This window comes from Brassica rapa, chromosome A01, assembly GCF_000309985.2.
Source record: "Brassica rapa cultivar Chiifu-401-42 chromosome A01, CAAS_Brap_v3.01, whole genome shotgun sequence".
Lineage (NCBI taxonomy): Eukaryota > Viridiplantae > Streptophyta > Magnoliopsida > Brassicales > Brassicaceae > Brassica > Brassica rapa.
In genome coordinates, this window is record NC_024795.2 from 122,268 (window position 1) to 146,129 (window position 23,862).

A 23,862-nucleotide genomic window follows, 5' to 3' on the forward strand; every position below is an offset into this window, starting at 1 on the left:
AAATACCCGAAAATCCGAAATACCCGATCCGAACCCGAACGGGTACCCGAACGCCCACCCCTAAACACAACAGATTCCCGCTAAAACGAATAGAGGACTAAGACCATCTCCAATGGCTTATTCTATTTTTTACTCTAAAATAGAGTAACTTTATAATAGAGTTTGAGTTTGCTCCAATGGTACTCTATTTTAGAGTAGAAAATAGAGTGATAACAAAAAAAAAATAAGTTACTCTATATTTGGAGTAAACCTATTTTTTACTCTATTATAGAGTGAGAAATAGAGTAGCATTGGAGCATTTTTACTCTAAACTCTATTTTAGAGTGAAAAATAGAGTGAGATTGGAGATGCCCTGATATAGTTTTGACGGTGACTAGCTACATAGCGTTGGACTTTCAGCTCCATGTATTTACTGCTTGAATAAAAATTTTAAACGAGATACTGAGTCCCAACGGTTAAAAAGATATTAGATGGTCTCCCGATATGGAGAATAACAATGTCAAGAGAGTTAAAATTTGTTAATTTGTTTTAGGATCTAATCGAGAGAACAAAATTAAACAAACGATTACAAACATATGTCATGGTTAGGCATTACAAATTTACATTACATATGGGATATGGGCCATGATGTTACTATTTTACGTTTGCACGTATTGTAGACTGGACCATATCAGAAACGAGCAAGTGGTGTATGCATACCGAACTTAACCGTAATCAGTTACATGTCAGGCGACTTTGCTAATCTTGCAAGCAATGTAATGTGTTTTTTTTTGTAAACATAATCTGCTATTTTGCCTTTCTCTCTTTTCCACTGATAATCTTTTCTTTACGCTTACATGATTTTTTTCCTCGGTTAATATCTTACAGCACATTTTATATGGTTATTTTATAATGTCAAAAGATATCAACTTGGTCGAAACTAGCACGAGAGCAACTATCTTCCATTGAACACAAATAAGATTACTATTATAGACCATGGTTACACATGAACATGGATACAACTGTTTTAACCGATTAATGTAGTATGCATGGTTTTCTAGCTATGAACCTGTAGGCATGAGAATGAAATGATAAAGCATACATAACTAAACTTACTTAAAATCCAACCGGTCGTTTTAAAATGGCAAGTTTATGATAATGTATAAAAAATGTCATTTTTGCCTCTACGTATGGCTCGTTACTTTCTCAGATTAATCTTTGCGCTTACAGTCCCTGTAGCTTGTAGTAGATAACAAACATAGCATATAATTTTATCTAACAATGTAAAAGGAAGAAGCAATAACGGGGTCGAAGTACCCTTAATAGTTTGGATTGAGGGTCAGATCACAGAGAGAAGAAAATTCATATTCAGGGTCAATGTCGACTTTATGGACCGTTAAAGCCCATTTTCTAACAAACTAATTGCTGCCGTCTTTTTAATTTAATCGTGTTCTAGCGTACCAAAGCCCACTAGCCGGTTCGACGCACACTAATTCTCTGCTTAAACTTACTCATTTAGGACCGAGATCAGTCTAGTTCCCCACTATGATCTTGGTGGTCGGCTGGTCGCAATCTACTTTAGTCTCTAAGATCATAAGGCAACTGCTCATGATCACCATTTTGATGCCAATGGGATCGCTTTTACTAACTTTCAGCAGTTGTCTTCGGCAATACGACTCTCTCATCTGCTCGGGCTTTAGTAGAGACCTTTAATCTAATATTATTCAACTAAATATGATCAATAAAAAGGTTCTGACGTTTGCAAAACAAAAAGTACTAACATCAAATCATTTTTGATACTATCAACTAAATTAATGTTCTAAAATTGGTGTATACAACGCATAGGAATCTGCATAAACGGTTAATAGAGCATAAGTGAAATGATGTTCATGAAATTCAAGTTTAAAAATTGGTTTATATCGTCTTAAAACGGTTTAATTCATTCAAAATTTATCTAAAATTGTATAAATCTATCTAAATTGGTTAATTTAAATAACTTTAAATTGAATAACTTAAAAGTGATTATGACTAATCTATTTATATTATTTTCACCGTTCAATTGTCTATAAACAAATGATGATCATTTTTTCCAATTTTTTTTTTAGTATATCTAGTTTTTTTTAACATTTCATCAGAGTAAATTTTCAATCAAACACAAAAACTAATTATATAATAAAATTTAATTAATAAATAAATAAGTAAATAATTTGTTAATGTTTATGTCTCGTATATATTTTAAATAATCTGCATAGTTGTTAGTTCTCTATAAATCATATAATTGCTTCATATCCACAATTTTTTAAACATTGACTAAAATAATTTAAATTTATTCGTCAAAAAAACGAATGACAAATTGTGTATCTTCAGTATCGAGTCTTGAATGACATACACACCATTTAAAGATCATAAAAACAGCAAACAGTTTATACAAAACTTTATCAAACAACACTTACTACAAATCACTCATTTTAGAAATATGATTCAGAAGTATTTTTTTGAATAATTATAGTATTTTATAGGTTAGACTTAATTTTACATCATCTGGCAAAATTTAATCATAGCACTGCCCGAGATAATTTTAGTTTGTATCATTGTATGTGTTCTTTAGATGCACAAAGTGTTTGATATCTCACCTCTTTGTGTACCAGTCACCGCCTATTGCTCATAAGACTTGAAGGCGCCTTTCTTTCTTTTTTTGTCAACCCATTTTCATTATTATTATTAATAAACGTTACAAGAAGTTTTACAAGCTTTAAACTAACGACTTCTCTTTTAAATGTAACATACCAACTTACCAAGCGATGGACTAGAAATTACGTCGACATTTACGTGACTTTTCTTTTCTTAAAACTATATATAATTTAATTTTATCAATGACCAAGAAAATGCGTGGAAACTAAGAAATGTCACAAACTTTTCTTTGTAAATTTCCTATGCCAAGGGAGAAATAAGATAAGTTGACCTTTTGGGGGCAAAAAATCGCCTTTGACATGTGAAATTTCAAAAAAAAAAACGAGACGTATGGTTTTTATTTGCGTTATACTTAGTATTATTTAATGATAAATTTTTTAGGATAGACCTAAGAAAGTTTTTATCATAAATATAGATCTCGAATATCAAAATGACCAAAATGTTTTATTAAGAGATGTATTTTTGTGTTTAAGATTTAAAATTTACGGTTTAGGGTTTATGATTTAGAATTAAGGGGTGAGGTTTTGGGGGTATGATTTTAAATTTTAAAAACTAAAAAATATTAAAATTTTAAAATTAAAAAGTTTATTTTGGTCATTTGTTTTTTGAGATCTATTTTTGTGACATAAACTTAAAAAAAATCTATTTGAGAGAATTACTCTTATTTTATTTTTTCCCTCCGATTATAGAGTTTTGACTTATTTTAATTAACAGTTGATTTTACACATATAAATCATTTTTGTTCAACGAAGTGAGAAATTTCGTACTTCTAAATTTCACACTTATTTCTCTGTTAATGAGAAAGTAACACCAGACAAAAATTTTTGGGAAATTTACATACATCTTCAAAGAAATGAGTAATCAGACAAGACAGACCACCATTGACTTGGAGTCTTAAAATAAAGAAAAATAAACAACACCATTAACGTGCCAAAAGAGAGGTCTTCAAACACGTTGAAAATTAAACAAACAATACAAGTCTTTGTAATAGTCTTTGATTATATACGTATCTTTGTTTTCTTCCGTCAGTCAATTCATTAGACATGAGTCAATTATATAGTTTCAAAGTTTTTAATTGTATATCTTCGAATCATAGATGTCCATGAAGAATTCTTAATACATATTGGGAGAGTGACAGCTAGAAATGAAGGAGCAACACATGACCAAGTAGCAGGTATTAATAATGGAAACGCAATGTTGTTCTTTTCCGTATACATGCATGTAGATACAATTATCAACATCTACTACTACTCTTCTTCTGTAAATTTCTCAGAAAAAGTCATATAAACTATATTAATTTTATTTTATTTGTAATGGTTCGAGAAGAATAAATAGGGGCACGTGCTCAGTAGAGTCTGTATATAGATCTTTCGCTCGCTTCCGATTTTCTCTCAATACAAATCTCGAGGAGGAGGCGCCAAAAGATAAACTGCATCACCGGCTTTTACAGAGATTTCTCCGGCGAAGATCCGTCTCTGTAACGATTAACGACGACAAAATGCTAATGAAAACGCAAAGACTCACTATCTCTCCTTTCCTTCCGACTAAATCTCACCAACCACTTATCCGTTGTCTCGGTGGAGGCTCGGTGCTGACCCGGAGAAAACTCGGTGGGATCACCACAGCAGCTGCTCCGATTTTCCAGGGAAAGCCGGTGGTGACTCGTCGGGAAATAAAAACAGGGCGAATTACGAGGAACTGCGTCGAAAATGATGGCGGAACTGAAGAAGAAGAAGAAGAAGAGAAGAAGAGCAGGGGTCTGGTGAAGGAGAGCGTATGGGAACAGATGAAAGAGATCGTCAAGTTCACAGGTCCGGCGATGGGGATGTGGGTTTGTGGTCCGTTGATGAGTCTCATCGACACGGTGGTCATCGGCCAAGGTAGCTCCGTCGAACTCGCCGCACTTGGTACGCTTTTCTATAAAAACTTTAATTCTGATTTTATATTTCTTACATCATTTTGAAACTTACTCTATATGATTTTATATTCTATTTATATAAATTCCAAACCGAACCGGACTTGTCCCCAGTAGTAACATTTGCACCTTTAGATTGTTTAGTCTCTTTAGAAATCGGACCCATGTTGACCAATAATAATGACAGAAAAATATGTTAGGTAAGTGTCCCATCCTACCAGTTTTAAAGCTCATTATTACATCTGTCGGTCCACCAAATTTTAACGTGTTTGTAATGTCAAATTTGTGCCCAACTGCAAGATAAGCTTTTTACTTGCACAAATTATAATACTACTTGTTATCATATTCTCCATTTTTCTTATCAAAATTTCGTAGCACAGAAAATTAAATTTCAATTATTTGATTGAATAAGATTATGATGCGGAATGACTAAAAATATAAATACTCCAATAAATTGTGAAAGTGAGTGCTTAATTCAATGGCTGAGTAAAAAATTTAACCGGTATAATAGGACCGGGGACGGTACTATGCGATCACATGAGTTACGTCTTCATGTTCCTCTCCGTGGCGACATCCAATATGGTCGCTACTTCTCTTGCCAAACAGGTTAGTTATATTTGCCTGTTTCTTGTGTTCCAAGTTTTTAAAACTACTTACCAAGGAAACATCACTCTAACGGATTCATTTTGTGTGTGTTTCTTACAGGACAAGAAAGAAGCACAACATCAAATCTCTGTCTTGCTCTTCATTGGATTGGTTTGTGGACTAATGATGCTTTTGTTGACTAGATTATTTGGACCTTGGGCTGTTACTGGTAAACCCTTTTCACTACTAAATCAAATATTTCCATTTCGAGTAATATTTGAATGACATGTATCTAAACTTTTGGCAGCATTTACGAGAGGGAAAAACATTGAGATTGTTCCTGCAGCCAATACATACGTTCAGATTCGAGGCTTAGCGTGGCCTTTTATTCTTGTTGGATTGGTTGCTCAAAGCGCAAGGTTTCTTTAACTTTTTCTTCTTACTAACTTGGCTTCAATCTCCCTCTGTATTACTCAACTGATTGGAGAGAATCTCTGTCTCAGTCTTGGAATGAAGAACTCATGGGGACCTCTTAAGGCATTAGCAGCAGCAACGGTCATTAACGGTCTTGGAGATACGATCCTATGCTTGTTTCTCGGACAAGGTATCGCCGGAGCTGCTTGGGCAACAACCATCTCTCAGGTAAATACAAAATACCCTAAACTAGTAAAATGTAAATTAAAAATGAAGAAGAATTCATAATGGGATTTGTGTGTTGTTATATAGGTTGTTTCGGCTTATATGATGATGGATTCTCTGAACAAAGAAGGCTACAATGCTTACTCCTTTGCGGTACCTACACCTCAAGAACTATGGAAGATCTCTGCACTCGCCGCACCTGTCTTCATCTCAATTTTCTCCAAGATTGCTTTCTACTCTTTCATCATCTACTGTGCTACCTCCATGGGAACTCACGTTTTAGCAGCTCATCAAGTACCATTACAAATACAGATATCTCTACGCTTAATAATCGATGTTGATGTTTAGTATATTTATCTCTTCTTTTTTTTTTATTGGATAGGTGATGGCTCAGACGTACAGGATGTGCAATGTATGGGGTGAGCCACTCTCTCAAACGGCTCAGTCATTTATGCCTGAGATGTTATATGGTGCGAACCGTAACCTTCCCAAGGCGAGAACGTTGCTCAAGTCCCTAATGATTATTGGAGCCACGCTTGGATTAGTATTGGGAATTATAGGAACATCGGTTCCAGGCCTGTTTCCTGGTGTCTACACACATGATAAAGTCATCATAACCGAGGTCTGTTTTTCTGCTTTTCAAACCAAACATTAGTAGTTAACTTCCTGTGTGTGTTTCGAACCTAACTTGACTAAAATTATGATTATTGGATATGTGGGCAGATGCATAGACTGCTTATACCATTCTTCATGGCGTTGTCTGCATTGCCAATGACAGTATCCCTGGAGGGTACATTGCTGGTATATTAATTACACTCACGCAAGCTCTCTCTTGTTCGATGATGATTCGAAGCAATCAACTGAAAACATGTTCTCCTTCTTCTTCTTCTATGTTTGTTGTTTACTAGGCGGGACGTGATCTGAAATTCGTCAGCTCGGTGATGAGTTCAAGCTTCGTTCTTGGTTGTCTTACACTAATGGTAGCCTTCCATAAACCCTATACTTTTCAGTTTGAGCCTTCCCTAAAGTGTTTTTGTTGGTGACACAGTTTGTGACACGAAGCGGATATGGTTTAGTCGGCTGTTGGATGGTTCTCGTCGGATTTCAGTGGGTAAAGATTCTTCTCTTCTTATACAGACTGTATAATGGTTTTGTAGTTATTTTAACATTTATAGTAGTTTTGTAATAAGAGAGAGATGAATGAATGGCAGGGTCGGTTTGGACTGTATCTACGGAGGCTGCTTTCACCTGGAGGCATACTTAACACGGATGTGCTGACGACTAAGAAGATCAAATCAGTTTAAAGTCTCTCTCTCTCAATAATGAATTTTTGTTTCCTAATTGTTGCCGAGAGCCCATCTCTATGGGGTTTTTTTGCCAATAAAAAGTGGCTATTTTATTTACATATATATCTCAAGTACCAAAGAAGAAAGTAGAATTGAGCTCTGAAGCTATGTAAATTTCAGTTGTTAATGTCAACGAGTTTTGAAAAATATATACATACATACATATAAGCTTAAAGAGATCATAATAAACCATGGTCACATTTCCAGCATAACAAACACATGATTGTTTTCTTCCCAGGATTCATTCAGATTCATTGTTAGGTGTGCTTTTAACTGAGTCATGTTCACAGATCATATATAGATTAGTGATGTGATTGTATTTTTGAAGAAAAAAACGATAAATGCATATATGAAACAAAGAACTAGAGTTGAGATGATATAACAATCCGAGCTAATAATTGATAACTAGTCAATCGGTTGCAACTCCTCTGCGTCCACGTCCATCAGCTCTCTTTGGATACTCTTTTCTCTGTAAAAAACCAAAGAAAGAAAGAAAGAAGACTGTAACTAAAAACCACATAGAGACATACAGGCCATGTATCTAGCGGTACTTGTCTCTCAGGTAGGGGGTTAACTTACGAAAGGTCTAGTGGCGAGTTTGAGAACTTGTGTCTTCTTGTCATCGATAGTCTCTCAACTTCCTTCTTATTTTCCTGTATTTTGTCAAATTTCTTTGCATTTAGAAAAGTAAGAAAGTTATGTGTTTATGATCAAGAGAGGTACTTGAGAATCATCTTTAGTGGATGTACAGTTGAATTATATCTCGGTTGGTTTAGTCACTATAGATAGGAATTGGGACTGACTATCTTTGAATTGTCCCTCATCAAATTATACGTACAAAATAGAGTAAATGCATTTGAAAGAGAGGCCTTGGAATACAGTAGGTGTAATGCGGCCTAGATGAATATAAGAAAGAAGATCATAGAAGCTATCTAATGTATTGCGTGCTATTTTTGTTTGATGGTTTTATGTCAATCAAGAAGAATGATGAGATGAAGAAAATTGAACATATCACAATAGGAAAAAAAATGTGAATCATGCTCGAGTCTTGTGTCTATTTTTTAATTTTACCAATCAAATGTTGTACATCAAAAATTAGACAGATGCCAACCTTTTTTTTATCACTGACAGATTCTAATCTAAACAGCCATTATATTGTTAAATTTAGTTTTGCAAGGAAAGAAAACAGCTTTTATCAATTCAAAATTCAGTATCAATATACATTACAAATGATTATAAAAGCAAATTCAGCTAAACCTGAACTTAATATATGTATTACTCCAACAAAATAACACCATCAAACACATGCACAACCAAAAAAAAAATCGGAAACGGGTTCCGAGCTACATAAAGGCGGCAAGATCACCACCAATTGTTGATTTACGTTTTCTTATAAATTGGGCTTAAGGACCTAACATTGATCCGACTTGTACATTTTTTTCAGAAAAAAGTTTACTATATTTTGCCTAATTAAGGCCCAGCAACCACTTACTCGTATCATATGCATTTTTTCACACAACGGAGTTTGACGCTAGTCAAAATTGTCAAATCTAAAACAAAATTCTTGTTGTAAAATAGAAACCAGTTCTTTCTTATTAAAAACAAAGGTAGAAAAAGTTAAAAAAAAATGATTAACAGAAACAACAAGTTGGTTTGGATACGTAATTACCCCCAACAACCAAAGAAAAAGACAAGACTCCAACCAACAAAAGAAAAAGGTTCAGGAGAAGGGCTTTTGTTCCCAAAAGCCTTGATGCTGATATTGTGAAGAAGAACCATCGTAAACCCCATTGTTATTGATCTTAGTAAAAATATTGTTGTTGTCCTCATAGGAGACACAAGAAGGATCTTCAAGCAAATCTTCCACTCTCCAGCCCGGTAACGTTTCCATCAAATACTCTGATATACTGCCTGAACCCGATCCAGAGCCCGAATCGCTAGCTTGCTGATAGGTTTCCTCTAGCCCATAATAGTAATTGCTTGTAGTCGTGGAAGGAGAGCTCGCAAAGACCTCACTGGAGGCCGAGCTCGGGACCTCCCCTGATACTGATTTGGGTCGAGTCTTGGCCTGGCCCAATGTCGCACCAGAGTTGGAGGCTCTCGGGTATGCGGATGGGGAGGCTGAGAGCTTGATGCCGGTAAGAAGGAACCTATTGTGTTTCTTAGTATGCTCATTGGCTTGATGTATTGGAATGTCACACTCTCTGCATAGTATTGCTCTGTCTTCTTGGCAAAACAATAATGCACGCCGCTCCTGTCGTATTATGGATAACAAGATTTTGAGTACCATTCTTTAATACTACGTAAAGAAGACTCTTGTTTATAATCACGTAGCTTTTAATATACTTTTATAATATTACTAGTATTATCACCCCGTGCTGAGCACGGGTTAGTTTTTGATTGTATTTAAATGATCATTTTATAAAATTCTAACTTTTGTTTTATCAAAACTAAAAACTATTTTAGTTACATTCTAGAGATGAATAATAGACCTATAATTAGAAGTGTTGCATTCAAACAACATAGTTAAAACATAGAAGGGGCAAAACAAATGTTAAAAAGATAATTTTGAATAGAGATAATTATTTTTAATATAAATATTAAATACAGCTAAAAGTTACTGATATGATCCATTTCAATTTTATTTGTATACTTTTTATAAATAATTCTTCTTTAAAATATAAATCTAATTATTTTTAATATAATAAAATAGTGAAACAAAAATAAATTATGAAAGCCATTTAAATTTTTATTGAAAGTATTATTAAAATGTTAAATATATAAGATATAGTAGAAAGATAAATGGCAAACTAAAACTAAACAATACATTTAGGATATTTTTTGAACTTACACTTTAGTACTCTTCTCCGTGGCTTTCCTTTTCTTAAACAGTAATCAACAATCTGGAACTCAAGGATAAGAACGAAAACATGTACTGTAAAATAGTTAATTTGCACATAATAGACTCATAAACAGATTTGTAAAATATTTGAATATATTTGTAAATACTCAATTTGTATATAATAGATTATGACATACATACTTATAGTCTGTTACCTAAGTTGCTAACAAAGCTTTGAGTTTTCCTTTTCTTTTTGAAGAATTAGGCTTTGAAATGGGAGTAATTTTAAGCATCCATCTTCAACCTTCAACCTGAATCATGTAAAAAGAATCAAAGAGCATTAAATTGAGAAGGAAACAAATAAATATTGTATGAAGAAAGGCTACACTTGTATAAAATAAATAAGCTTGTGTGGATCTTTGCTACACTTGACCGCAAAAAAAAACATGAAGAAGAAAGATGAAAGGAAAGACTGATCGTTTGAACTGCAGCCATAGAAGAACCTCATACAAATATATGTAAATAATTATAGGTAGTTAGTGAATGATGATCGTGGATGTCCAGAGCGAATAACCGTAGGCGAGGTGGATTGATTTTTTTTTGTCTGGTAACTACTAAATTGATGTCATTTTTTTCTGTTTTTTCAAATTTTTATTGTTTAAAATCATTTTTATTTTTAATTATGTGGCAATATATTATTGGTTGAGTGACTTGTGATTTAGTATATAAAGGATATTTCTAGATTTGACTCCCCTTTTTCCACGAACTTTTCGGAAAGGACATTGCTTTTTCTTTTCTTTTATTTAAAGAAATGCAAAAAATTCTTTTTTTAAATATCTTTTTCTTCACGGCTTCACCTTCCCAAAGAAAAGAATTTTAATGTTTGTAAACAGCTAGTTTCAACTGGTTAATTACAGTATAACATCTTTAAATTAATACTCTATAAATTAATATACACTAAAAATCTCTATAAAATAATATAATTTTATAGTTTCAATTGAATTTTTTGTTTAATTATTATATCGATAAATTAATATCTCTATAAATTAATAAAAAAAATTATAGTTTTGGTGTAGTCCAACATTATTAATTTATAAAGGTTTCAGTGTACTTAATTTTGATTAGTGACTAAATAATTTATCAAAAATTTCGTAAACTTTACAGGAAAACAAATGGAAATCTATAAGTTTCTCACCAATAAAACAAGCAAAATCTCAGAATAAAAAAATCGCCCAAACTCACGTTTTATGAAAACCAGATTTCATCAATACTGACATGTGTATAAGCACACAATATTTTGCAAGGGAAGTTTCAGAAAGTTCTTCGAGAAACAAGTTTTGTAATCTGTACTTACCCCACAAATATCGCAGAGAGGAGCATCTTTGGGAGTAGGAGAAGTGAGAGAGAAACGGAGATGCTTGCCGGCGAGCTTATTGGCGAAATGAACATGACGATCGCAACCATTACAAAGAGCTGCTTCATCTGCACAACAAAACACTGAAGCTTCTTCTTTATCACACACGTCACACCAAATCTTCATCTTTCTTTTTTTTCGTTTGGTAATAGAACAGTGTTTTTATTTCCTCTCTGGAAAGGGTATTGTTTCTTTTTCTAGAAATTTCACAAGATTGGGGGCTCCGCACTCACTATCTCTCTCTCGCAACTTGGATCCTTGGACCAGTACTATACAATAGTATTTATGAAGACATTCATGTGGGTGTGAGTGTATGTAGAGATGATGATGATGGGTATGAGTGTGGGCAAAAGGGTAAGAATAATGTGTTGGCTTTATAGATAAACAGCTTTAAGTTTCCTTTTGTCTTTTTCTTCTTATTCTTCCGCTCACTTTCTTGATAGCTTCTCTTTCTCTTTAGCTTTGAATTTCTCAAATCCATTTGCTTTCACACCCGGTTTGGTCTGGTTTACTAGTTAGGTTATATTTTTCTTGTCTATTGCATCAAAGTGCCTAAGTTCCAAAAGGAAAGATAAACTTCTTTATTAGCACATGTAATGTTCTCCATATACGGGTTAGATAGGTGAACATGTCAAGTTACCTCGATGTCAGAACCTTGTATGTCTTTATCGATTGGAAGAAAAAACTGCAAAAGTGGAGTTGAATACAATCTTTTTGATCTGATATATTCACTCATTCATCTCTTTCCGTCAGATGCTAGTTAGTCTACTAAATAGTAACGACAAAAGAAAAGCGAATTGATAGTATAAATTGTAGAGAAAATGAAGAAATTAAAGTAAATGGGGAAGGTGGGGGAACTTGACAAATGGCCAGCTCTTCGTGCCAGCTTTTGTCTTCCATCATCCATGTGTGTATATCTACTTCCTTTCCTTGTTTTACCTCTTTATTGCGGCTCTTTTATTTTAACTCACCATATAGTATTATGAACTTCAATTTATCCATGAAAGCACTTTCTCAAACAAAAAAAAACTTCAAGTTATCCAACTCAAAACAATGATTTTAGCTTAGTGGTTAGCAAGTACAAAACAAATACTATTCAACTTGCTTAAATTCAGTTTGAGATGTCACAACTTAAAAAAAAACACTAAAAACATGGTTCAGTTACATTTCGGTGTTAGTCTATTTAATGTGATTGTGATGTTATATGCTTTAGTCATAGTTAGCACCTTGTATATATCTTTATAAAGTGAAGTAAATTATGGTTGAGATTAATAAGATTTGTTCATTTTTTTTTGGACAACAATAAGAGTTGTTTCTTAAATCCGAATGCATCCCTTGATCGATGAAAATTTTAATTATATTTTATAAATCAATAATCAAACATACTCATATCAGCCATTGCGGTCATGTCAGCCTTATTGTTCGGGACTAAATGATTTTCTTGTAATACTTTTGATATAACTAAGAAGAGTGGATCAGATCTTCTGAAAAATAGATAATTTAGTAGGTAGATGACGACAAAAAACACTTTTAGAGGAGTAGATATGGTATTATGATCTCTCTCGAATCTTTCCCCTCATTTCTCTTTTGTTTATTTGGCCAATTGCTAATCTTAAAACTTTTTTCACAGCTTTTCAAATTAATTATGGAGGTGTATTGAAATGATTTTAGTTTCACTAATTTTTTTGATGATATAAGGTTAATTGATGATTTTTAATATATTTTTAATTAAATTATTTTAAAATTTCAACTAAAACAATGAGATTTTAATTTTTATATTTTACCTAAAAACTCCACTAAATCACGATAAAATAATTACAAATACCCTAAATTTTACAAAAAAAAAATCATTAGATTTCAAAATAGGTTATCAAAGACAAGCTCAATAACATTACAATTTAAAAAAGTATTTAAAATTTTTCACTGATAACAATAAATTTTTCCTTAAATCACCTCAAACTTATAATTGAATACTTAAAAGTATTTTGTATTGATATAGATCTGTATGAATTATAGAACCAAAAAAAAATGTTTATAAAGTAGTAAAAATATTAAATTAAAGCAGTACTTTCAATTTATATAACAATTTATTTATTTTAGTTATTCAAATTTTATCTACCACATTTGTTTTGACTTTACTGTTTGAACATATATTTCACCAATATGACTTATAAATTGTGTAAAATCGAAGTATCAATAGTTCGGCAAGATGCTTGAGTGCATCCTAATGGAAAGTTCATAATTTCAGAATATTATTTTATTGGTTTTTACTATTTCTTATAAAGTATTAGAGAGTTTTTATTCATAAAACACATGTAGATCTTAAATCACATGGATGTCACTACTGGACTTTTTGAAAAAGGTTCTTCTTGCACTTTTCAAACATTCCCTTTAAAATATACCAGTAGATGGGACCTTTACCAATTAATTGATACAATCAAATCATTAATTGATGGATAGTTAGTACAAATTTGTTTTTATATTTAAACAAGGAAACAAAAGTCTAATCATTCAACGATATTGTTGTCGTTGTATTAAGAGAGCTAATTCTTTGAGAACTCTAAAGCTTTGACTGTATGATATTTTTAGAGTAAATATTTACTGTAAATTCACATTTACTCTATATTCAGCCAAAAATATACCAATCAGGTTGATTACTTTTACTTTTTCAGCTATTCACTGTGCATCCAAAGTAAAACATTCTATAACTTTTATTCTACAACTTATAATTTGTGCTGAGTTTTATTCTCTCTTCACTTCTCGCCTTTTTTTATTTTTTCCCTTTTCCACCATTTCATTTATTCCATTTTACTCTTAATTTTACCAATCACACTCTAATTATTTTCCTTCTAAATTGTCATACACCAAACTTTCTATTGGTCAACAAATACAATAAAGTTTCATTGTGAAAAAAACTTACTCGAACCATCTGTAAATAATATCCTTCAGTTTCAAACACACACATACATGTATGTATATTGGCATAACCAAGTTTAATATCTAAAATTGCCACATTACTATTTGTCTTCTCGGTGGGTGGATTATAACACAAACCCCACACGGGATTATAAACACTTATAAAAAAAATGTTTGCGTGTTTACGTTGCTTAAGTAACATTTTTAATATATATATATAACGCCCGACTGTTTACGGTTAATGGCCGGCCATCCACGTCCGCTCACTCCGTTCTCGGTCCGTGGATTTCGTCGGTGTGTAAATTTTTCTAAGGATAAAAAGTTTTATTTACTGACCCTGCAACCACTATATAATTTTTTTCCGTTCCTTTAGTCTTATTCGCATGGTATCGTGAATAACTTTTCAATAAGTCATTAATCTTTTCACTCCTCCAGTCCAAGCACGTTTAATCATGAAAATCTAAACGGATGCATAAAGAAAAATGTAAGTAAATTTTGATGATATAGATAAATAGTCAAATCAATTTTCTTAAATCACAGGCCCCGGGAGATTACAATATGTGAATTTGAAAATCCCGCGTGATCTTTTATATGGCCTTTGTCCCGAAGAATAAAAAATGGACACTTAGAAGAAGAATGAATATATGGAAACAAACTGGGGTATCCATAATTCATGGGCCAATTTAAAAAAGTAAATCACGATAGTAGTTGACTCAAGCCCAAAGAGGCCATACAAAGAAGCCCCCTCGATTTCAGTTGTGTCCTCCTAAAGCAAGGACAGAAGTGTGATACAGGAAAGGAAGAGGGGGGCAATTGCGGTATTTCAATATTATGATTGGGGAGAGGACAAATAATTACAGCTCTCCCTCCCTCGCTCGATCCATCTCTGACATTTATCTTCTCCTTTTTTTTTTAAATAAAATAATAATATTTATTTGGTTCGCCGGAGAAATATCAACGATGGGGGAAAGCGGCGGTTGTTGTCCGCCGATGGATTTGATGAGGTCAGAGCCGATGCAGCTGGTTCAGCTCATTGTTCCCATGGAATCAGCTCATCTCACCGTCTCTTACCTTGGGGATCTCGGCCTCGTCCAATTCAAAGACGTCCGTAAATCAGTTTCTTATCATCTCTCTCGAATAGATATTTAATTGGCGTGTTTGATGTTGCAATACGCATCTATTTCATTTTGACTTTGGCGTTTGGTTACTTTCGAGATCTTAAGAGATGATGATGAGATTTAAGATTTTTACTCACCACAAATTCATTGATCAATTGGTTTCTTTCAGCTAAATTCAGAGAAGAGCCCTTTTCAACGTACTTATGCTGCTCAGGTGAAATTCATTTATGTGATTCAATCTAAGAATATAAATCTTACAATTGTGATCTCTCGTGTTTGGGTGACGGATTTTAGATAAAAAGATGTGGAGAGATGGCACGTAAGATTCGTTTCTTCAAGGATCAAATGTCCAAAGCTGGAGTTTTACCCAAGGATTCGCTGGAGAATGGAACTGATATCGACCTGGACGATGTCGAGGTATTATTCAAGTCCCCACACAATCTGCTTTCCTTTCCATTTTAACTCATATTTCTTTCTCCTTATCAGGTTAAGCTCGGAGAGCTCGAAGCTGAACTTGTTGAGATCAATGCCAATAATGACAAGTTACAGCGTTCCTATAATGAACTTATGGAGTACAAATTGGTCCTTGAGAAGGTACACTTGTTTTCTTTTATTTTAGATTATTATTTACGGCCTTGAAGATGTTATGCTGTGCTTCTCATGCTATATATATCTGAATGTAGGCTGGCGAGTTCTTTTCTTCTGCTCATACAAGTGCTACGGCTCAACAGAGAGAGATAGATTCACAGCAAGTGGGTGAAGATTTGCTGGAGGCTCCTTTATTGCAGGAAGTACGATTGTTGCACCTCTTCTCGTTTTATATAGTTTGTTGTTTAATCACTAATGCTTACAGTAATTCCTTCTAAACAGGACAAGTCTATTGATTCTTCAAAGCAAGTAAAGCTTGGATTTCTCACTGGATTAGTACCCCGTGAAAAGTCAATGGTCTTTGAGAGGATTCTATTCCGTGCTACTAGGGGCAACGTCTTTATTCGACAGACTGTCATTGAGGAGCCGGTCATCGATCCCAACTCTGGGGACAAGGTAGTTTGTCTCTTCGATCTAGAGAGCCAAGAGTTCATTCAACCCATGGAATGCTGATCTCGTTAGAAAACATATTTACTTTTCTGTCTCATTTCGAAATTGACTTTCTAACTCTAGAATAAAATGCAGGCTGAGAAAAATGTTTTTGTTGTCTTTTATTCCGGGGAAAGAGCAAAAAGCAAAATTCTTAAAATATGTGAAGCGTTTGGGGCCAATCGTTATCCTTTCAGTGAAGACCTTGGAAAACAAGCTCAAATGATAACTGAGGTATATATTATCTTCCTTGTGAATGTTGTTCTTGTGATAAACCTTTTTACTTCCCTGTATGGTTCCTTCTTTGGACATGAGTTTTAGATGATAACAAAATATTGGGTATTCGCTACTACTCAAGTGTCCTGTAAAAGCTAATGCATGAGGTCATGATGTTTTGATGTACTGAAATTATGTGACTGTTAGCTTTGAAGTTGGTTAGCGTCCATATAATGAAGATCCCGTTAACCCAGAAACTGTCTAACCATGTTTAATTCTTTCACACCATTTCAGGTGTCAGGTCGATTAACAGAGCTTAAAACCACCATAGATGCTGGTTTAGGTCACCGTAACATTTTGTTGCACGCCATTGGAGATAAATTTGAGCTGTGGAACCTCAAGGTATTATTCTGAGTAGATCAATGTTGAGCGGCCTGTGTTGACCCATCTGTTCTAAACCATTCAAGTTTATGTTTACCAATTGCAGGTGCGCAAAGAGAAAGCTATCTATCATACTTTGAACATGCTTAGTCTTGATGTAACTAAGAAGTGCCTTGTGGCCGAGGGCTGGAGTCCTGTCTTTGCATCAAACGAAGTGAGTTGTTCGTTTTGTTCACTGTCAATTGCATTTGAATATTATATCGGGTGATCGTTTCAGAATACTTAAGTAGAATAAGGTTTGTTTGTGCAGATTCAAAATGCATTAAAGCGTGCTGCAGTTGACTCCAATTCGCAAGTTGGATCAATATTCCAGGTTCTGAGGACCAAAGAGTTGTCACCAACTTATTTTCGCACAAACAAATTTACTTCTGCAATTCAGGAAATTGTTGATGCATATGGGTAAGTGTCTTTCACTTTTTTCTGGAGCTTTTGACCCAGTTTAGGAAATATGAGATAGCCTTGGTATTATATAAAATGTGTAATAGTCTGCATTTAGTCTTGTCCTCGCTTCCTCTGATCAATCTTCTATGATCACCACTTTGCAGTGTGGCCAAGTATCAGGAAGCTAATCCTGGTGTATTCACAATCGTCACCTTCCCCTTCCTTTTCGCTGTTATGTTTGGTGATTGGGGGCATGGAATATGTTTGCTGCTTGCAACTATGTACTTGATAGTGAGAGAAAAGAAACTTTCCAGCCAGGTAATACCCCAATTGATGTTACCTTATATTCTGAGTATGAGCAAGAGATTGAATTCTATCTCAACTGTATAACCTGCTGTTAAGTTTAGCTGTTCTGTTTCTCTTGGAGTTGCATGCAAATATGATAGCATAGGAAACACACTTAAAATTTATAGAGTATATTATAGCCTATTCTCTTATATACGGCTTAGATTAATTGTTAGATGCTTGCTCTTGCAAGTATTAGATGCTAACTCTTCAACCGTTGGTTCCTGGCAACAGAAACTTGGGGACATTATGGAAATGGCTTTTGGTGGCCGTTATGTTATAATGATGATGTCACTCTTCTCAATATACACTGGTTTAATCTACAACGAATTCTTCTCTATTCCATACCCATTGTTTGCTCCCTCAGCCTATGACTGCCGTGATGCCTCATGCAGGTAATGCAAATTTGTTCTCAAAATTGAGATTTATAAAAACACAACAGAATATTAGTAGCAGGCAAATACTTTGCGGTCCTGAATTTCCCCCCACTCTTATGCTCTATGTGCAGCGAGGCTACAACAATTGGTTTGATAAAGGTGAGGGACACTTATCCATTTGGTCTAGATCCTGTGTGGCATGGTACCCGCAGCGAGCTGCCGTTCCTGAACTCGCTGAAGATGAAAATGTCAATCCTTCTCGGAGTTTCTCAGATGAACCTCGGGATCATAATGAGCTACTTCAATGCAAGATTCTTCAAATCGAGTGTAAATATATGGTAGGTTCAATGATAATTTTTAACGTATTGTGCTCTCTCTTTCAAATTACAACGTCTAATTTTGAGGGGCTTGCAGGTTCCAGTTCATTCCCCAGATGATATTCTTGAACAGCTTGTTTGGCTATCTCTCGGTCCTCATCATCATAAAGTGGTGCACTGGTTCTCAAGCAGATTTGTATCATGTGATGATCTACATGTTCCTGAGCCCAACCGATGAGTTAGGAGAGAACCAACTTTTCCCTCACCAGAAAACAGTGCAGGTTAGCATCTCTGCCTAATTTTTGCTGTTAAGAGATCTTCCAAGAGAAGCATGTCATACGTATAGTTTCACTCATAATCTTTTTCCCCCCTCATTTTTTTTCAGCTGGTGCTTCTCTTTCTGGCTCTTGTTTCTGTTCCATGTATGTTGCTTCCAAAGCCCTTCATCTTGAAGAAACAACATGAAGCTGTGAGATTCTTTCCTTTTCCCTTTTAGTTTCTCATTTTTTTTTATGATCCTTTGCTGGTCTCCATAAACGGTTTCCTTCACCAGAGGCATCAAGGTCAGTCATACGCACCTCTTGAGGAGACAGATGAGAGTCTTCATGTGGAGGCAAGCGGAGGATCCCATGGGCATGAGGAGTTTGAGTTCAGCGAGATATTTGTGCATCAGCTGATTCACACCATAGAGTTTGTGCTCGGAGCTGTTTCCAACACCGCTTCTTACCTGCGTCTATGGGCTCTCAGGTATCTATCTCATCATCGGAACTTAAACACATGAAGCTATATATATATACACACTACTCATGGCTTAATAAGATATCCACTTTGTGTGTGTTTTCAGTCTTGCACACTCAGAGCTATCGTCAGTCTTTTATGAGAAGGTCCTCCTCCTCGCTTGGGGGTATGCACACGCTCTCACTCTCACTCTCACATCCTCTTTCTTTGGTCTGATTCAATATTAGCAAACCAGTTAATCGATCTTTGTGGTCTCTATTTGGCATTAAAAAAAAAACAGGTATAACAATTGGTTGATCCTGATCGTTGGGATAATCGTGTTCATATTCGCCACGGTGGGAGTGCTGCTGGTGATGGAGACACTGAGTGCGTTCCTTCACGCACTGCGTCTACACTGGGTAGAGTTTCAGAACAAATTCTACGAAGGAGATGGTTACAAGTTCGCTCCTTTCTCTTTCATTCTTACCGCAAACGAGGACGAGTGATATGAATGGATGAATGATGATTCATTCCCATCTCATCCTCTCTGCCATTTGCATATATAAAAGAGGCCCAGCTAGACCCAAGTTCTATTTATTTATTTTCCCCTTCTCTCTATATCTTTATTTATTTGCCTGTGTGGAGATCAGATTTTTTACAGACAAAAAAAGAGAGGGGGATAATGGGATTTGTTTGAGACAAAACCCATTTGTTGTTGTGTTTGTGTTTGTTTGGAATTAAATAAAAATAATAATGAGCTGTGGGTATGACAAATAATGTGAGGATTTGGGACCTTTGTTTTATTAATAAATAATAATTTTATGCTCGATTTTGCTTGTTTGCTTCATATGCATTCATCCAGAACGTAAGTTTTGATGCAGCTTTCATCTATCTTCGATATTTGGTGGTTCTGATGATTATATGTTGCTATGAATCTATGATTATTACATATCAAGGATCGGTTGTGGTTTTAGTAGCTTAGCGGCAGATTATCAAGTGTTGTGGAACTTGGAACTGATAGTTGGGTGGGGTCCCAAAAGTTCAAATTAAGTGTAGGCCTATTGAACTACATTATTTTTCTAATGGACTGGGTAAAGAATTAAAATTATTTTTAACCAAAGCTGTCTTTCACAAGTTAAATTGGGCTTTTACGCAATTTCATTGTACTTTCTTGCTATATAGCTGAGGACAACATAAGTGACCAGCTCATACTTGGTTCAAATTCTTACCCGGCAGGCTCATATAAGAACGTTGTGCGTCGTCTTATCTTCAATATTTCAACTCAACCGTGATTGTCATGATATGGATTTGCTTAAAAAAGGATGCAATTTATTTACAAACTTCATCTTTCTTTAAAAAAAAGCAGAGAGAAATAAAGAGTCAATGCAAAGAGTGCTCGCTCACACAAATCACCAGAGTGAATTAATTTATTTAACGAAGCCTCTTGGCTTAAATTAATGAGCGGTGGTAGACACAGCGGCTGTAACGGTGGAGACAAGACTATCAACGCCACAAATGTTACGGCCTTTGCAGATCTTGTAGAAACCATTCTCGCCCCAAGTCTCTCCCCACGAGTTCTTGATGATCCAGTAAGGCTTCTCCTTGAACCTAGCAGGAGCGTAACCAGCGGACCCATAACCCACCAATAAGACACCGTGGTTGAGCCTCCTGGTGCAAATGTAAGGGCAGGATACTCCGCCAATGTAAGTCTGCATATAGGCGGCGTTGATGGCTACTGCAAGAGGACCGTTTTTAACAAGGTTGGCAGCAATTTGTTCTTCGTCGATGGAGATGACACTGAAGTTGGAGACAGAGGCGACGATCTTGGACTTGTCTAACTTGCAGACGGGGCCGTCCTTGCCGGTGTAAGGATAGTCTTCTTCTCTCATGAGGCCTCCGGTCTTGAGTGTGTATTCGAAAGCGCTGTTCATGAGGCCACCATTGCAACCAGAGTCGCATGAACCCGCCTCCTCTGGGTCACACTGCATACACAGAGATATGATAATCAGACTAGTTAGTAAAACTAAAATTGAGAATTAGACTAATTATACTTAGTTCCTAACACAAGACACAATCTGATTATCTTTAATCCTTTTATATGTTCAATGGCATCAAAGAAAAGTGAAACCTCGTGATCACAGTCAACGAGCTGTTGTTCGCTAAGGCTGACGAGTTTGCCGGTGGCGAGGAAGTTAGCACCTTCAAGAGCTCCGGTGGCGCTGAAACTCCAGCAAGAGCCGCATGATCCCTATCATAACAAGTCAAATTTGAGATCAGACCAATACAAACTTGAAGTCATCATCTATTAATGCAATAATACCTGATTTTTGACGGGGGTGACGGCTCCGTGATCTCTCCAATCAAAATCCTCAGGGAGATTCTCGGTTGGGAGAATCGGAGCCTTGTTGGCGTCCTTGGGAAGCTTAAACCCTCCTTTGACTCCGAGATGCTTCTCCCTGAACTCCGACCGAGTCAGATCCGAGAACTGAGTAACGCCGTGACGCGCAGAGGGATCCATCTTCTGGTGGCGCCTCGCTCGCCTCAGATTGGCTTTGAAGACGGAGAATCTGTAATCATGCTCCTCCCCGGAAGCGTAGACCTTGCCGAACTTTCTCTTGAACAGAGAAAAGTGATCTTCGGAGGTTAAAACATTGGGCTCGGCGGCTCCATCAACCACCTGCCGGATCACGGCATCGTCGCCGTCGGACGATGAGGAGACGGAGACGAGGAGGAAGGAAAGGAGGAGAAGGGAGAAGGAAAGCTTAAGAAGATCCATTGTGATTTGAGATTGAATGAAATGAGGGAGGAAGGATTAAATATAAGAAGAAGATGAACCCTAAAGGCAAAGTTAAAAGGGCTGTGGAAGAATCTATCTCTTTCACACGCAACAAGTGGTTGTATGTATGTATATAAAGCTTTTTAGATATTGTTTTAGTTTGGTCGGAAAAATCGGAAGATATTTACGGCATTTAATGATATAACTTATCCAAGGGGAAAGAGCCTATTATTAATTGACACGTTTTCATATCTGATTGGGTGTTGAATTGGATAGGCCCAACTTGTAAAAGTGCCGTGTTTGGGATGTACGAAGTTATTATTTTTTTAATGGAAATTTTTTTTTTTTTGCTAAATTGTAAATATTATTCCAAAGGAACAAAGGTTTGGTTACAATCAGATTGAACCAGATTCTGCTAACAAGCTGGTTTGTTCGTAGATGCCGCAAAAAAGATAAAAAACATCTATGAAACACAAAAGTAACATCAAGCTTACCAATAATGGTTTTCTTGACATTCACAACACAATAGAACAAGCAAAGACAATGCAACTCAAATCCAAGCGCTTCTTGTTGCTTCAGAGAAGAGACAAGAGTAAAACTAAGAGGCAAAATGCACGAACTCTCACCCAGAGGTGGCTCCAAGAGGCTTCAACGGAGGCGACAGGCAACGGCTCCGGTACACCATAGGAGGAGGACGTCGAGCAAAGAAACCCAAAGCTAACTCGGTGATAGACCAAAGCACAAACCCGACGTTTCCTCGCAGGAGATGAAGAACTGATTCAGTCAAGCGCAGGCGGTATAATAAGCTCCCTCCGGCCACGCGACACAACAGAGCAGAGGAGACATCAAGTGTAAACACTCGGCTTCGCCGGAGCTAGGAAATCGAGGATGAAGTACAGAAGGAGATCGAGAATCTCCTCAACAACAGGTGAGGCAACAGGTTAGCGAGGTCACCATCTTAAGCCGACGACACGGTTGCAGCGGGTTGTCCTCAGGACCCTGTGAACCGGAATCAGAAAGCAAGAAGAGGGACTTTGCAGAGTCACCTGTGAGACACCAGGCTATCTTTACTTGAAACTAAAAAAAGAGGTCCTCTGAATCGGTGAGCCTAAACACCGCCATCACTCCAAACGGAGGAAGAGAAGCTCTACAGAGCCTTGAGAGACAGACCACTAAAGGTCGTACGGGTACAAGCCAAACCGAAAAGGGGAGGAGGAGGCAGCGACGCTACACCATCCTTACCGGCGGGACGAGGTCAGATCTGACCCAGATCTGCTCCGATTGACGAGAAGGGCTGCAGTCGAAGGCTCCTTAGACTCCCCGACGGAACTACACCTCGTCAGCGCTCCAGAGGCAACACACACACACGAGTGGCTCCTATTTAGATTCACCGAGAATCGGCAAAAATCCAGAGACAACCGACAAAGAGGAGGAGTAAACGGAGAGGAGACTAAGGGGAAAGGCTTGGGTAACGGTACGGGACGGTGAGGGGTGGCGACCGGAGCAGGAGCATCCGGCCACCGAGATAGTTGAGTTGAGAAGAGCGGCGGCTAGGTTAAAGAAGGTTTCAGGGAGAGACCCTAGAGAGAATATTTTCTCTCTCTCTCTCTTGCGCCAAAACTTTTTAATGGAAATTCAGCCAAAAAAAACACGAACTTTACACGAATTGCCAAAATAAATATGTACTCGAGCCTGGCCAATAAAATCCTAAACTTTCGTTGACTTTTTTAGTTTATTAAGAAACTTACGATTGACTGACCAAAATAACAA

At 36.1% G+C, this 23,862-nt stretch overlaps 4 protein-coding genes across 4 annotated transcripts; 2 read left to right on the forward strand and 2 right to left on the reverse strand.

The window, feature by feature from the left end:
* Positions 1 to 1,650: 1,650 nt before the first annotated feature.
* LOC103869670 (protein DETOXIFICATION 47, chloroplastic) lies at positions 1,651 to 7,320 on the forward strand. Its single transcript, XM_033285729.1, has 12 exons — positions 1,651 to 3,844; positions 3,997 to 4,577; positions 5,097 to 5,191; positions 5,291 to 5,399; positions 5,478 to 5,589; positions 5,674 to 5,812; positions 5,897 to 6,103; positions 6,192 to 6,431; positions 6,533 to 6,610; positions 6,718 to 6,789; positions 6,858 to 6,920; positions 7,021 to 7,320. Exons 2-12 carry the CDS (start codon positions 4,169 to 4,171, stop codon positions 7,111 to 7,113), a joined length of 1,617 nt encoding a protein of 538 aa, XP_033141620.1. The 5' UTR covers positions 1,651 to 3,844; positions 3,997 to 4,168; the 3' UTR covers positions 7,114 to 7,320.
* Positions 7,321 to 7,453: 133 nt separating this feature from the next.
* On the reverse strand, positions 7,454 to 11,712 carry LOC103871219 (B-box zinc finger protein 20). The gene is made up of 3 exons (XM_009149803.3): positions 11,352 to 11,712; positions 7,735 to 9,409; positions 7,454 to 7,624 (listed from the first exon to the last, which is right to left on the reverse strand). The coding sequence occupies exons 1-2, from the start codon at positions 11,535 to 11,537 to the stop codon at positions 8,876 to 8,878; spliced, it is 720 nt and encodes a 239-aa protein (XP_009148051.1). The 5' UTR covers positions 11,538 to 11,712; the 3' UTR covers positions 7,454 to 7,624; positions 7,735 to 8,875.
* A 3,448-nt stretch (positions 11,713 to 15,160) lies between these two features.
* Positions 15,161 to 20,145, forward strand: LOC103872158 (V-type proton ATPase subunit a3). The gene is made up of 18 exons (XM_033285724.1): positions 15,161 to 15,431; positions 15,615 to 15,659; positions 15,740 to 15,862; positions 15,932 to 16,039; positions 16,129 to 16,236; positions 16,316 to 16,489; positions 16,619 to 16,756; positions 17,033 to 17,140; positions 17,226 to 17,333; positions 17,430 to 17,578; positions 17,725 to 17,878; positions 18,140 to 18,300; positions 18,414 to 18,620; positions 18,697 to 18,880; positions 18,985 to 19,068; positions 19,153 to 19,346; positions 19,444 to 19,503; positions 19,618 to 20,145. Exons 1-18 carry the CDS (start codon positions 15,288 to 15,290, stop codon positions 19,820 to 19,822), a joined length of 2,454 nt encoding a protein of 817 aa, XP_033141615.1. The 5' UTR covers positions 15,161 to 15,287; the 3' UTR covers positions 19,823 to 20,145.
* A 414-nt stretch (positions 20,146 to 20,559) lies between these two features.
* Positions 20,560 to 22,223, reverse strand: LOC103873055 (cysteine protease RD19A). Its single transcript, XM_009151778.3, has 3 exons — positions 21,637 to 22,223; positions 21,445 to 21,564; positions 20,560 to 21,298 (listed from the first exon to the last, which is right to left on the reverse strand). Exons 1-3 carry the CDS (start codon positions 22,090 to 22,092, stop codon positions 20,771 to 20,773), a joined length of 1,104 nt encoding a protein of 367 aa, XP_009150026.2. The 5' UTR covers positions 22,093 to 22,223; the 3' UTR covers positions 20,560 to 20,770.
* Between the last annotated feature and the right edge of the window lie 1,639 nt (positions 22,224 to 23,862).